The following is a 12,328-nucleotide window of genomic DNA, read 5'->3' as shown; positions in this document are numbered from 1 at the left end:
GCACCGACTCGCAGGCCGAAACCGCCCATTTACTTTTCTCACCCATTTGGACGTTATCTTAATTTCAAAACGCGGCTAACCCTGCGAAATTTATTCCAGTTTTTTCCGCATTCCGACGAAAAAATAAACGCTTAATGTCTCCCGTGGGCGAGGCGAAAATTATTCCAGACAATTGCGTTAAAGAAACTACGCACTAATTGGTCATTCCTACGAAATTAAACCTTATGAGCAAAGTAATGTACAGCTTTTTCAATGGGAGGTTTACGTCCGGCCACTCCACCACATGTCCCTGGGTGAGTGGTCGATACATCGGGACTTAAATTTAGCCCAACAATTTCAAAAGGCCAGGAAATCGAACGGCAGACTGTGCATGTCCGAACCTTAAAAACCATGATGGTTCTTTTCCTCTTTCGAATTTAAATGAATACATTGGTTTAAATTTGTATGTATATAAAATTTTCTATATCAATTTGTGTTTGATTACACATGCAAATATCAATCATCTTCCTCTTTAAAATTCGCTCTTGAATATTTCTTTCATCATTGACAAGTCATTTTTTTCTTTAAGCCAAATCAAAAAGGCAAAGAATTAGAGATTAGATTGAGCGTTAGATTGAGATGATCGGCTACTCAACCAAAAAATCCGTTTATCAATGGGCCAGCAAAACGAGAAACAGCCAGACTACAAGTGTTACTTGACACAAACGATCCCAATCTTTATCGATTTAATAACACGCTCTTTCACCTCGGTTCTCTTTGATAAATCCTAACTCGTCCACAAGTCATGAGCGGGCTCACTAGAGACACGTTCGAACCCATTTGCCCGTGTAAAAGTAATAACGATTCAAATAAATGCAAGAATCAATGAGGAAATAATGTCCAATAATTGTTGGTGATAGTTACAAGGGTTATGGCCCTATTTGTAATAAATTGAACAACCAAAACACTTTTTATCCACAGAACATCTTTCTTGTCACAACCTACTTAATGGGGCAAGCTGTGAGAAACATTCCTTGAAATTAACAACAAAAATCTTCTGGCATGTATTTTTTTCATGAGAGACGAACGGACAGAGTCAAGAGGAAAAGAGAATGAGAATGTTTTTATTTAATATAACATTGCTGTACATATTACCTGCACTTTAAGAAATGGACAGTCAATATAAAACACGCCGATGTTAAGGAATGACAGTGAAAGAAAATTAATAAAAAGAAATAAAGGGTGAAGTGTGTGTGTGTGTGTTTGACGTGTACAAAAGAGTAGGCAAGAAGAAATTAAAAGAAAAAATCAAACCTAAAGGAGAAAGAGAAATTGAGATGAAAAGAAAGAGAGAATGAGGTAAAAGGTTCTAAAGGAAAGAAACGGTGTATGTAAATTGGATGGGGGAGGGGGAGAGAGAGAGAGAGAGAGAGAGAGAGAGAGAGAGAGAGAGAGAGAGTGTGTGAGAGTGAGAGAAGGAGGGATGGAGAGAGAGACAGGAATTGAGAGGAGAGGAGTGAAAAAGTTTATTTTAATGATGGTTAGAAAGAAAAGTGTTAGTGATAAGAAGAAAGAAAGGAAGATGAAGTGAGAGTATGAGAGAAAAAAGGGATAGATAAATAGAGATAGATAGATTGATAGAGAGAGAGAGAGAGAGAGAGAGGGGGGAAAGGGAACGAAGAAATGAGAGACATAGAAAAATGGAGAAAACCGGAGTGAGTAAGTATAGAGATATAGTGATAAAAAATATAGAGAATGTGAACAAGATTATGAAAAATTTATTTTATCAAAGGTAAGAAAGAAAATTGTTAATAATAATTATATTAGAAGACTGCAGTCTTAAAACAAATGAGCAATTACTAAAAAGACATAAAGGGTGAAGTGTGTGTGTGTTTGACTTGTACAAAACAGTAGGCAAGAAGAAATTAAAAGAAAAAATCAAACCTAAAGGAGAAAGAGAAATTGAGATGAAAAGAAAGAAAGAATGAGATAAAAAGTTCTAAAGGAAAGAAACAGTGTATGTAAGTGGGAGGAGAGGGGNAGAGAAATAGGTGTAGAGAGATAGGGAGAAAGAGAGAGATATATCGAAAGATAGATAAACAGAGAAATAGGTGTAGAGAGATAGGGTGAAAGGGAGACAGATTATGTGATTTGCATAGAGAATATTATGCCGAAACACAATTAATTTTTAACCACAGTAAGAATCCCCATGTTGGTTGAACAAGTGGATTATAAACAAGGATTAAGTGGTTTCCGGAATAGGATTCAGTTTCCTGCTTCAACGATTGCAATTCGGTGTTATTATCATTAATTACAAGTGTTCCACAAAATGGATTTATTTCTGTTTCGTATTTTTAAAAAGATATTTTTCCCAATAAAGTGCAGTCAGAATCATTTTGTTAAATCGGTACAACTCGGGTTTCTATACCGCATAAAACATCTTTCACTGTGAATTATTTTTGCTTTAATGCAATGATATAAATATACCACCTTCTCTGACAGGAAAGCAGGGGATGTTTTTGCTTCTTAAAATACACCAATACACGACCACTTGTTTACTGTTTTCTACCTAACGAACGAAATCTTAAAGATTGCATTAGGCAATTATTACAGTCGTAATAAACAACCCTGTTAAGTTAACCTGTGTATAACAACTTTTTTTTTTTAGTTGAACAAAACCTTTTTAACTTGGAAATTATGAAAATATTGCGCAACAGGTTTAAAGCCCACGCATAACAAAGGTTTGCTCAAAAGCTTTGACAAACAGACAAATATTTGTGAAAAAGGCAAGGAGGTTCATGAATGAGAGAAAAATGTTATTAATTTTTAGTTACAGAATGTTGTTTTTTTACGACGAGAACAAAACAACACTAAACTTAAACTTTTTGGCCCGTCAGCTGATTTCTACACCCATAAACAATATACGGTGTAAAAAAGGATTTTATAAACGTCAAGTACAGTTTATATTTGAAGATTAACATTTAACAATTTAATTAACAATCATTTTACTTAAATGTATTAATAATTAAATTAATTTACTAAAAACATTCTAAATTTCATTGCGCTCATTGTGTATTTATATAGTTTTTACCATTCTTTTTCACCTCAGATTTCAAAACCATTCTGAAGTGAAACGTGCCTCCATTTCTGACAGATTGGAGATTCAAGATTGGTTAAATAATAATAATTTGGCCAGTCCATACATAGGCCCCAAACCTATACTTGGGATAACAAAAACAAATACAGAATCCTCCATCGCAGAATGGATCAGAATAAAACGAAAAGAGAATTGGGTAAACTTTAGCGGCGCTAGACACAGTAACTTAAGCAAAAAAGTAAAACAACCCTTCAAGACTGACAAACTCACTGCTGAAGTTGAAGTGGGCAGACTCAGAGGAGTGCTAGGACTAATAACCGGTCACTAGCATCTGAGAAAACATCCGCACAGCATGGGCATATATAACAATGATCCCATTTGCAAATTATGTAATGTCTAGAAAGAAACAGCCACAAACAGCCGGATACAGCCAAGAACCTTTACTAGGGATAACAAATACAGAATTCTCCATCACCGAATGGATCCGAATAAAACAAAAGGAGAATTGGATAAACTTTAGCGACGCTAGACACAGTAACTTAAGCAAAAAAGTAAAACAACCCTTCAAGACTGACAAACTCACTGCTGAAGTTGAAGTGAGCAGACTCCGAGGAGTGCTAGGACTAATAACCGGTCACTGGCATCTGAGAAAACATCTACTCAACATGGGCATATATAACAATGATCCCATTTGCAAATTATGTAATGTCTAGGAAGAAACAGCCGGATACAGCCAAGAACCTATACCAGGGATAACAAAAACAAATACAGAATCCTCCTTCACCGAATGGATCCAAATAAAACCAAAAGAGAAGTGGATAAACTCTAGCGGCGCTAGACGCAGTAAACGTATGCTAGAACAACCAACATGGGCAAACTCGCTGTTGCAGTTGGAGTGGGCCAGATGCAGAGGAGTGCTAAGACTAATAACCGGTCACTGGCATCTGAGAAAACATCCGCACAGCATGAGCATATATAACGATGATCCCATTTGCAGATTATGTAATCTGGAGGAAGAAACAGCCACCAATATCATCTTCCAATGCGAAAACACCGAAAGATTGAAATTGAAGCAACAACATACAATGACTTAATACTTCTGAGAAGAAGGATTGAATCGATTGCACTGAACTAGGTAACTAGAACGGGATAATAAGCCACAAGGCTGCAGTGCCTGGGGAGCACAGACTTCCTAGTATCATCATCACCAATGTCATTATTTATTGTAAATTATTATCACTTATATTGTATGTGCATGTGTTCATTATGCATTTATTAACAGCGATATAGTTCCAATTTTTGGTAATGTCCGTTGGTTTGGAAATCTTCTCACATACTCTTTGTCTCCTTCTTTTCTTTCTATTTTTTATATCTAATTCACTTCCTTACGTTACTTACTCTTTCAATGTAATATTTGATCGAGAAAATTTTCTCACTTTCACACTCACTCTCTCTTATTCATACATTTTCTCTCTCTCTCTCTATCTCTCTCTCTCTTTCTCTTTCTCCTCTCTCTCTCTCTCTCTCTCTTTCTCTCTCTCTCTATCTCTCTCTCTTTCTCTTTCTCTCTCTCTCTCTCTCTCTCTCTCTCTCTTTCTCTTTCTCTCTCTCTCTCTCTCTCTCTCTCTCTCTCTCATTCTCTTTCTTTCTGATTGCAATACTCGCTCATTTTTATTTGTTCTGACGAAAACATTAATGATTTTCCGTCATTATTCCTTAACATGGACGTGTTCCGCCAGTAAATTTTTGTTGTTACTTTCAAGAAATGTTTGCCTTAGCTGGCCCAATTAAGTTATAAGAAAGATTTTTCGGACATTAAATGTGTTTTGAAAGTCAATTTATTACACCTTGTTCCATAATTCTTGTTCTTGTGACATTCTTCCCTCGTTGATTCTTCCATTTGTTTGAAACGTTTTTATTTTTCACGTGGACATGGGTTCGAACATATCTCCAGTGATTTGATCGCGTCTTGGGGCCGAGTTACAATTTATCAAAGAGAACCGAGGTGAAGGAGCGTGTTATTAAATCGATAAAGATCGTTTGTGTCAAGTAACACTTGTAGTCTGGCTGTTTCTTGTTTTGCTGACCCATTTGATAAACGGATTTGTTTACTCTGCTGGTTGAGTGGCCGATCCTCTCAATCTAACGCTAGACACAATTCTTTGTCTTCTTGATCTGGCTCGCTTAAAAAAAAAAAAAAAGCATTCACGATTGGAAGTTAAAGACGAAGAAAATGGACATTGCGTCGCGACAAAGAAAATAATCTGTCGTAATTTCCGTTTAGTTTTTTATTATTTTTTATAAAAAACTTTCTTCCTTCGATCACACAATCTATATTTTTCTGTTTCGTCCTATCTCACAGACACACGTCTCTTTATTCTGGCTTGTAGTTATAAATTTGTCTTTTTTGTTCCAGACAACATTATGCTATGGGGAGGCGTAGACTGTGAGTCGGAGCTGCTATATGGTGAGATTATTTCAACTACGATTCTTTTGAAATCCTTTATACGTTTTAAAAATGAGAATCCTCCTCGTGCGGAATTGCTGCTTTTTTACTACATTTTAATTAAATACATGACTCAGGGGGGAAAAGGATAACAACAAAAGTTAATTATTAGGATAAAACCAAAAGAAATCTAATTAAAGATTAATTGAAAATAGAAATTTTAGATTTACTACTATATAATTAGTTGTTTACATCAGGCTGAGTCCAGATATATATCCCCGTGTGAATTTAAGCTTGGCCATTTTTTGAACTTTGGTAAGAAGAGGTTCACGAGCTGGGTGCCAGGCCGAGTCCTGGAGGAAATCGAAATATATCGGTCTTGTCCGCTCAGATTTCTTTTCTCATTTCCCGTATTGCTGCGGTTTCGTGGAGCCTGATCGTCTCTCTCGCCCTTAGACTTAAGCCAGAAACACTTTCCCGATGCTACGCCATGCGACGCTACCCGACGCAAATCCAAACTCCGATTTTCCATAAGGTTGCATTACCCCCGTGCACAACTACCCGATGCTATGCCACGCTAACCTACCCGACGCTCTGCGATCCCCACTGTCTAGATTTTCGTCGGGTCGCATCGAGTACAGTCGAAGACAAAAGAACCGGATACTCATATNTAGCGTCGGGTAGGTTAGCGTGGCATAGCATCGGGTAGATGTGCACGGGGGTAATGCAACCTTATGGAAAATCGGAGTTCGGATTTGCGTCAGATAGCATCGCGAAGCGTCGCATGGCGTAGCATCGGGTGTGTTCCCGGCTTAACGCTACCCGATGCAAACACGATCCCCACTGTACAGATTTTCGTCGGGTCGCATCGAGTACCGTCGAAGACAAAAGAACCGGAAACTCATATTTTTTATTCAAACTGCACGTATTATTGTTCTTACATTAATTACAACATACTTATTTTAATATAAACCAAATTAAACGAGATCAATAGTTCATGAGTTTTTATAAAAATTATTTAATTATGGTAGTTAGGCAAAAAAATATCCAAACACCTGAATAACTTTACTTAAATCAATTAAATTTAACTAACAATTTATTACACGGTTTTGCTCATAAAATTTAACTAACAATTTATTTTATGGTTTTGCTCATACCATTGCACCATTTTCGTCTAGTCCGAACAGGACACTCATATTTTTTCTAGTTTATTTCAAACTAAGTATATGTAATTTTGTCGTTAGATTAATTACAACATTCCTATTTTAATGTAAGCCAAATTAAACGAGATCAAAAATTCATGCGTTTTTATAAAAATTATTTAATTGTGATGGTTAGGCAGAAAATTGATCAAAACATTGGAATAACTTTATTTGAAACAATTAAATTTAACTAACAATTTATTAGATGGTTGTGCTCATAAAATTTAACTGACAATTTATTACATGGTTTTGCTCAAAATAACGCATTAAGAACAAATCAGGCATTGCGATTGTGATACTGATTTGTGATACACGATGTACGTCGCATACATGTGCACGCCCTATCAAAACTTGACAAAGCGTCGGGTAGCATCGGGTAAGTGTGTTCCCCGCTTAACGCTAGGAAGTAAACAAAGCATTATTTATTGTTTATTTCGACTACGACAGCTCCTAAGTACCTGTAACTAATGTAGGAAGATAATGAATTTAATTGTAAACTAAATAAAATGAGCGGTGCATTAAATTTCCCCATCATTGTATATATGTTGTTTTATGTTCAGTTTTGTTATATTGAGACTGAATGTATTGATTAGCGTAAATGTGTACTATAAGATTGCCTATGTACCCTATTGTCTCTCAATTAGATTAATTATATAATAAGTGTAAATGACGGAGGAATATCGAGTTCTCCACCACCCTAGCTGAGTGAATGGCATGTAAATTGGAAACAATGTATTTAAGAGTGAGTGAGAGTGTGAATGGGTTTGGATCTAGGAGGCCTTTGAGCCCAACCTCGGCGGCAGGACGGGCGAGATCAAGGTCTGACCCAGAACGTCAAATCTCGTAGTGGGTCATTCTCGAGATCTGGTAATTTATTGTAAATTACACGAAAGTTGGAATTGCCGGTGAGCTTATATGAATCAGTTATCGGTATAGAATGATGATGATGAAAAGAGACCAGGAAGTGGGGTTTATGGTCCCCAAGCACTGCAGCCTTCTGGCTTATTCCAAAGATCCTTAGTTCAGTCTGTCCATTCGTTCCTTCTTTTAAAGAGTACTAAATCATTGACTGTCATTGCTACAATTACTTTCCCTGAGTTTTCTTTGTATCCCAAGATATGTCTCCTTCTTCCTGCACAACAATTACATGATCCGGTTTTCTTTTTCTTGAAATTGCGCTATCAAAAATTTTGAAAAAATGGCATAACTATGTTTTTGTTGGTAGCAACAGAAAAAAAACACGTTTACTTTAATAATAAGTAGGTTTATTTTATCGGTTGGCTACCCTATTGTTTCGGACATATGTAATTAACGGGACTTCATCGATATAAATATACCAAATATCACCTATACCGTTTGGTTTGAAATGTTTTATGTAATTTCAGATGTTATCTCTCGAGCAAATGCTTTGAGGGCTGGGAAATGAGGGTCAATTATGTACAACTATTATCCGAAAACTACCCCAATTCTCGATTTAAGATTGTAACCCAGGGAACGACGACAAAACGAACAATATTTCAATACGTAGCGTTGATCGAAGCGAGGCGTTATTTTTCAACTTACATTAGACGTATATACACGGGCCTTTACTCGGGGCGATGAAGCGAATTGATTTTAGTCGTGGACATATTCATAAACTGGATTGCAATATTTGCCCTCTAAGCCTGGAAATATTGATTTTTTGGGCACCGCAGCCGGTAATTTTCTCAAAAACCTCTCCTCCCTTATCGTACGCAACAGATAGGAGAGCTGACTCGATTGTTGCTATTTCCCTAGTCATTGACAGGTAAAATTTTCTGATGTTGTTGATAAATTTAATGAAATAATCTACAATTGGGACACACGGTTGTCCGGTTGCTAGAGTTTTTCTCGATTTCGCCCTTCCTTGCAAGATAATTCATTACCCTTAATCTAACACCAGAAAATAATTTAAAATAATAAATAATCCATTACATTTCGTGGTCTGATTGACCAAATAACTTCTTTCAATTATCTTTATGTAAGGTATGGTTGAAATGAAAAAACTAGTGTCACGAGCGGGATTCGAACCCACGACCTCAATACGCCGATGCTCTAACCACTTGAGCTATCGTGACTCGGACACCAACCCTACAAACTTTCGAATTTTCCCACTTTTTTGCCATTTTTCAAATGTCGTGTAATCAGGATTCGATTCTCGAAATTCGAAAGGTTGTACGTTGGTGTCCGAGTGGATCGAAGTCAGGATAGGTCAGGGGGTTGGAGCAGCGGCGTCTTGAGTCGAAGGTCGTGGGTTCGAATCCCGCTCATGATACTAACTTTTTCATTTGAACCAATACCTTACATAGAAACAATAATTACAATCACTGAAACGTTTTTTGATACCAGGTCCAAAAATATACGAAGCTTCTAATGCCTTACCAATGAGCCCTAGGAGCAGAGAAAAAAATATTTTACGTGAATTTTTATTTACAATGAGTTTCTTTCTTTGTTCTGCATATATTTCAAGGTTATTGTACAATGTAATACACAACTCGCACGATAAAGTTCGTCAGGTGCTTCTACACCTCAAATGCAATAAAAACGTTCGTCTGTACCATGATCCGATCTTACCCTTTCACGAATATTCAGCTTTTTTTAACTATCTACGCTTTTCGTCATAAATCTACCCGTAGCCCTTGAACTATTCATTTTTGCGTTACTCCTAAAAAGCATTGAAAAGAGCGTTAAATTTCAATTAAGGAAGCAATCTTCTAAAACTTTCAATTTAATTTTTTCTAAGAAAACAAACACTAAATCTTTTTTAAAAAAAGCTAAATTTAAGATTAGTGGAAAAACTAAATTTACAATTTTATTGGACAAATTCGCCGTAGATTTGAGAAAATTTCATTACATCTTCTTCGTAGGTCCTTTTCTTTAATTACATTGAAATGCAGAAATTTTATGCTAAATTGAAAAAATGGCGATGGTGTGAAAAAGGGGGGATTAATTTAAAACGACAACTAAACAAATTAAATTTTTTTTAAAAACACTTAATCTTCCAAACATTACTAAATTTAACATTAGTGGAAAATAGATTTGCAACCTTCTTAGATATAAGCACAAAAAAAAAGAAAAATTCAAAATTATTTGGTTTTTCACTATGTTTATTGTCTGTTTATTATTATTATTATTATTAGATTTTTACGTTGAATTTTTCTTTTTTTTGTGCCTTTTTATTATGTTAGAATTCGGTTTTACAAGTCATGTATAGTTGTTCTTTTTTGGCTGTGTTTAGGGTAGACATTTTGTCCAATTTTTCTGCATTGGTAGTTTGCTATGTTTATTGTCTCTTTAGTATTATTATTATTATATTTTTACGTTGTATTTTTCTTTTTTTGTGATTTTTTATTACGTTAGAATTCGGTATTTCAAGTTATGTATAGTTATAGTAGTTCTTTTTTAGCTGTGTTTCCAGTAGATATTTTGTCCAATTTTTCTGCATTGGTAGTTAGCTGTTTAATGTCTCTTAATTATATGTTTTATTTGATTTGTATGTTGATTTTTTCTTTTTGTTAATTAAGTTAGTTGGACTTAACAACTTATGTATAGTTTTTTGTTGTTTTTTTTTTGGCTGTTTAGTGTAAGTATTTTGTCAAATTTATCTGCTTTGGTGGTTTTGCTATGTTGAATGTCTCTTAATTATGTGGTTTATTTGATTTGTATGTTGATTTTTTCTTTTTTAAATTAAGTTAGAGTTGGATTTGACAACTTATGTATAGTGTTTATTTTTTTGGCTGTGTTTAGTGCAGATATTTTGTCTAATTTATCTTCTTTGGTGGTTCGCTATGTTTAATATCTCTTAATTATGTGTTTTATTTGATTTGTATGTTGATTTTTCTTTTTTTAACTAGGTTACAGTTGGATTTGACAACTTATGTATAGTGTTTATTTTTTTGGCTGTGTATAGTGTAGATATTTTGTCTAATTTATCTTCTTTGGTGGTTCGCTATGTTTATTGTCTCTTAATTATGTGTTTTATTTGATTTTTATGTTGATTTTTTCTGTTTTTTTTTTGTTTTTTTTAATTTAAGTTAGAGTTGGATTTGACAACTTACGTATATTGTTCTTGGCTGTGTTTTTATAGTAGTTATTCTGTCCAATTTGTCTGCTTTGGTGGTTCGCCGTTTATTGTCTTTTTTGAAAATTTTTACGTTGAATTTTTTTTTTGCGTTTTCATTACAAGCAGAAAAATTGGACAAAATATATGCACTAAATACAGACAAAAGGAAAAAAGAACAATAATAAAGAAGTTGTAAAACCCTAATTTAACCTAATAAAAAAGCTCATAAAAATGAAAATTTCAACGTAATTTGGTACACTATTTTTATTGTCTCTTTTGATTTGATGTCTTGTTTGATTTTTACGTTGAACTTTTCTGTCTTTTAGTGCTTTTTTTATTAGGTTAAAGTCGGGTTTTACAACTTCTGCATTGTTGTTCTTTTATTTTATTTTGTCTGTGTTTCGTATACATATTTTGTCCGAATCTTATAGTAAAAAAGCACAAAAAGTAAAAAAATTCAACGTAAAAATCAAATAAAACACATAACAAAGAGATTAAAAACATTGCTTATAATCATTACGTATAGTTTACAGGGGAAACTCCTTTGATGTTTTATGGACAAGAGGAATCGTTTTAAAATTATCGACATTTTTGTTATTATTGAAAAACAATCCGAGGCAATTCGGGGGTAGCCCCTGTACTTCAAGAAGGATAAAATGTATTCAGAATGATTAGGAAAAACTTACCATCTTATACCAGGATTAACAAACTAGACGTTTTCATCATAACACTGCACAAAACAACATAGAGTACAACTACAGCTATTTATTGCTTTGTACCGATTTGGCAGCAACGGACAAAGTGCTTCTGTCGCTAAAATAGCAAACTTATTCGGAATAGGCGATGGCACAGTAAGAAAAATAACAAAAATTGTTTCTGCCGCGATACTCAATAAAAGACGAGAATATCTATTCTGGCCAGATAAGAAGAGAGAAAAACTTGCGGCTGTATCGTTTAATGAACTTCCATGCTTCAGAGGGTAGGTGGATGGAACCGAAATACCATAGGCAAAAAAATCAATTGTCGATCCTGATGCATATTATTCTCGCAAGCAGAGATTTGGTTTAAAAGCTCAGTTGGCTTGGTATAAACATTAGATATTTCGTAACCTTGTACTTGCGTATCCTGCAAGCATTCCCGATGCCAGGATTTTCTCCAACAGCCAACCAATGTGTGGTGTTTAGTGACCGTTAGTCAGTGATTATTCGGAAATCGTGAGATGCGGTCTGGTGTGACGTAGGTTTTCGAAAAACATTTTCTTTATCGTGCCAACGTTTCGACCTTTATTGAGATCATCTTCAGGGCTCGAAGTGTTTGTTTCGTGTAGATGTGTCATTCTTGTCTGTCGTGTTGAGAGTACCCAACATAAACACGCCAGACAAAAATGACACATCTATACGGGGACCGCGGTAGCCGAGTGGTTAGCATGAGAGACTCTCACGCCGCGGTCGTGGGTTCGATTCCCACCGTCGCCCCGGGCCCTTTTTTCCCGATAACCCCCAATTTGAACAACATATATATCG

The 12,328-nt window shown here is 35.3% G+C and overlaps 1 protein-coding gene across 5 annotated transcripts in view; it reads left to right on the top strand.

The window, feature by feature from the left end:
• LOC106663388 (regulator of G-protein signaling 20) overlaps positions 1-12,328 on the top strand; it is a 216,858-nt gene that overhangs the window by 82,409 nt on the left and 122,121 nt on the right. For all 5 annotated transcript variants that reach the window (XM_014388205.2, XM_014388208.2, XM_024227387.1 and 2 more), the window contains one exon: positions 5,493-5,543. In XM_014388205.2, coding sequence (XP_014243691.1) covers positions 5,541-5,543 — 3 coding nt within the window. In that variant the 5' untranslated portion in view covers positions 5,493-5,540. The remainder of the gene's footprint in view (positions 1-5,492; positions 5,544-12,328) is intronic.

This window comes from Cimex lectularius, unplaced genomic scaffold (assembly GCF_000648675.2).
Source record: "Cimex lectularius strain Harlan isolate CLEC.00 unplaced genomic scaffold, Clec_2.1 scaffold195, whole genome shotgun sequence".
NCBI lineage: Eukaryota > Metazoa > Arthropoda > Insecta > Hemiptera > Cimicidae > Cimex > Cimex lectularius.
The sequence above is the reverse complement of the archived record's forward strand: the minus strand, read 5'-3'. Positions and strand labels throughout refer to the sequence as shown.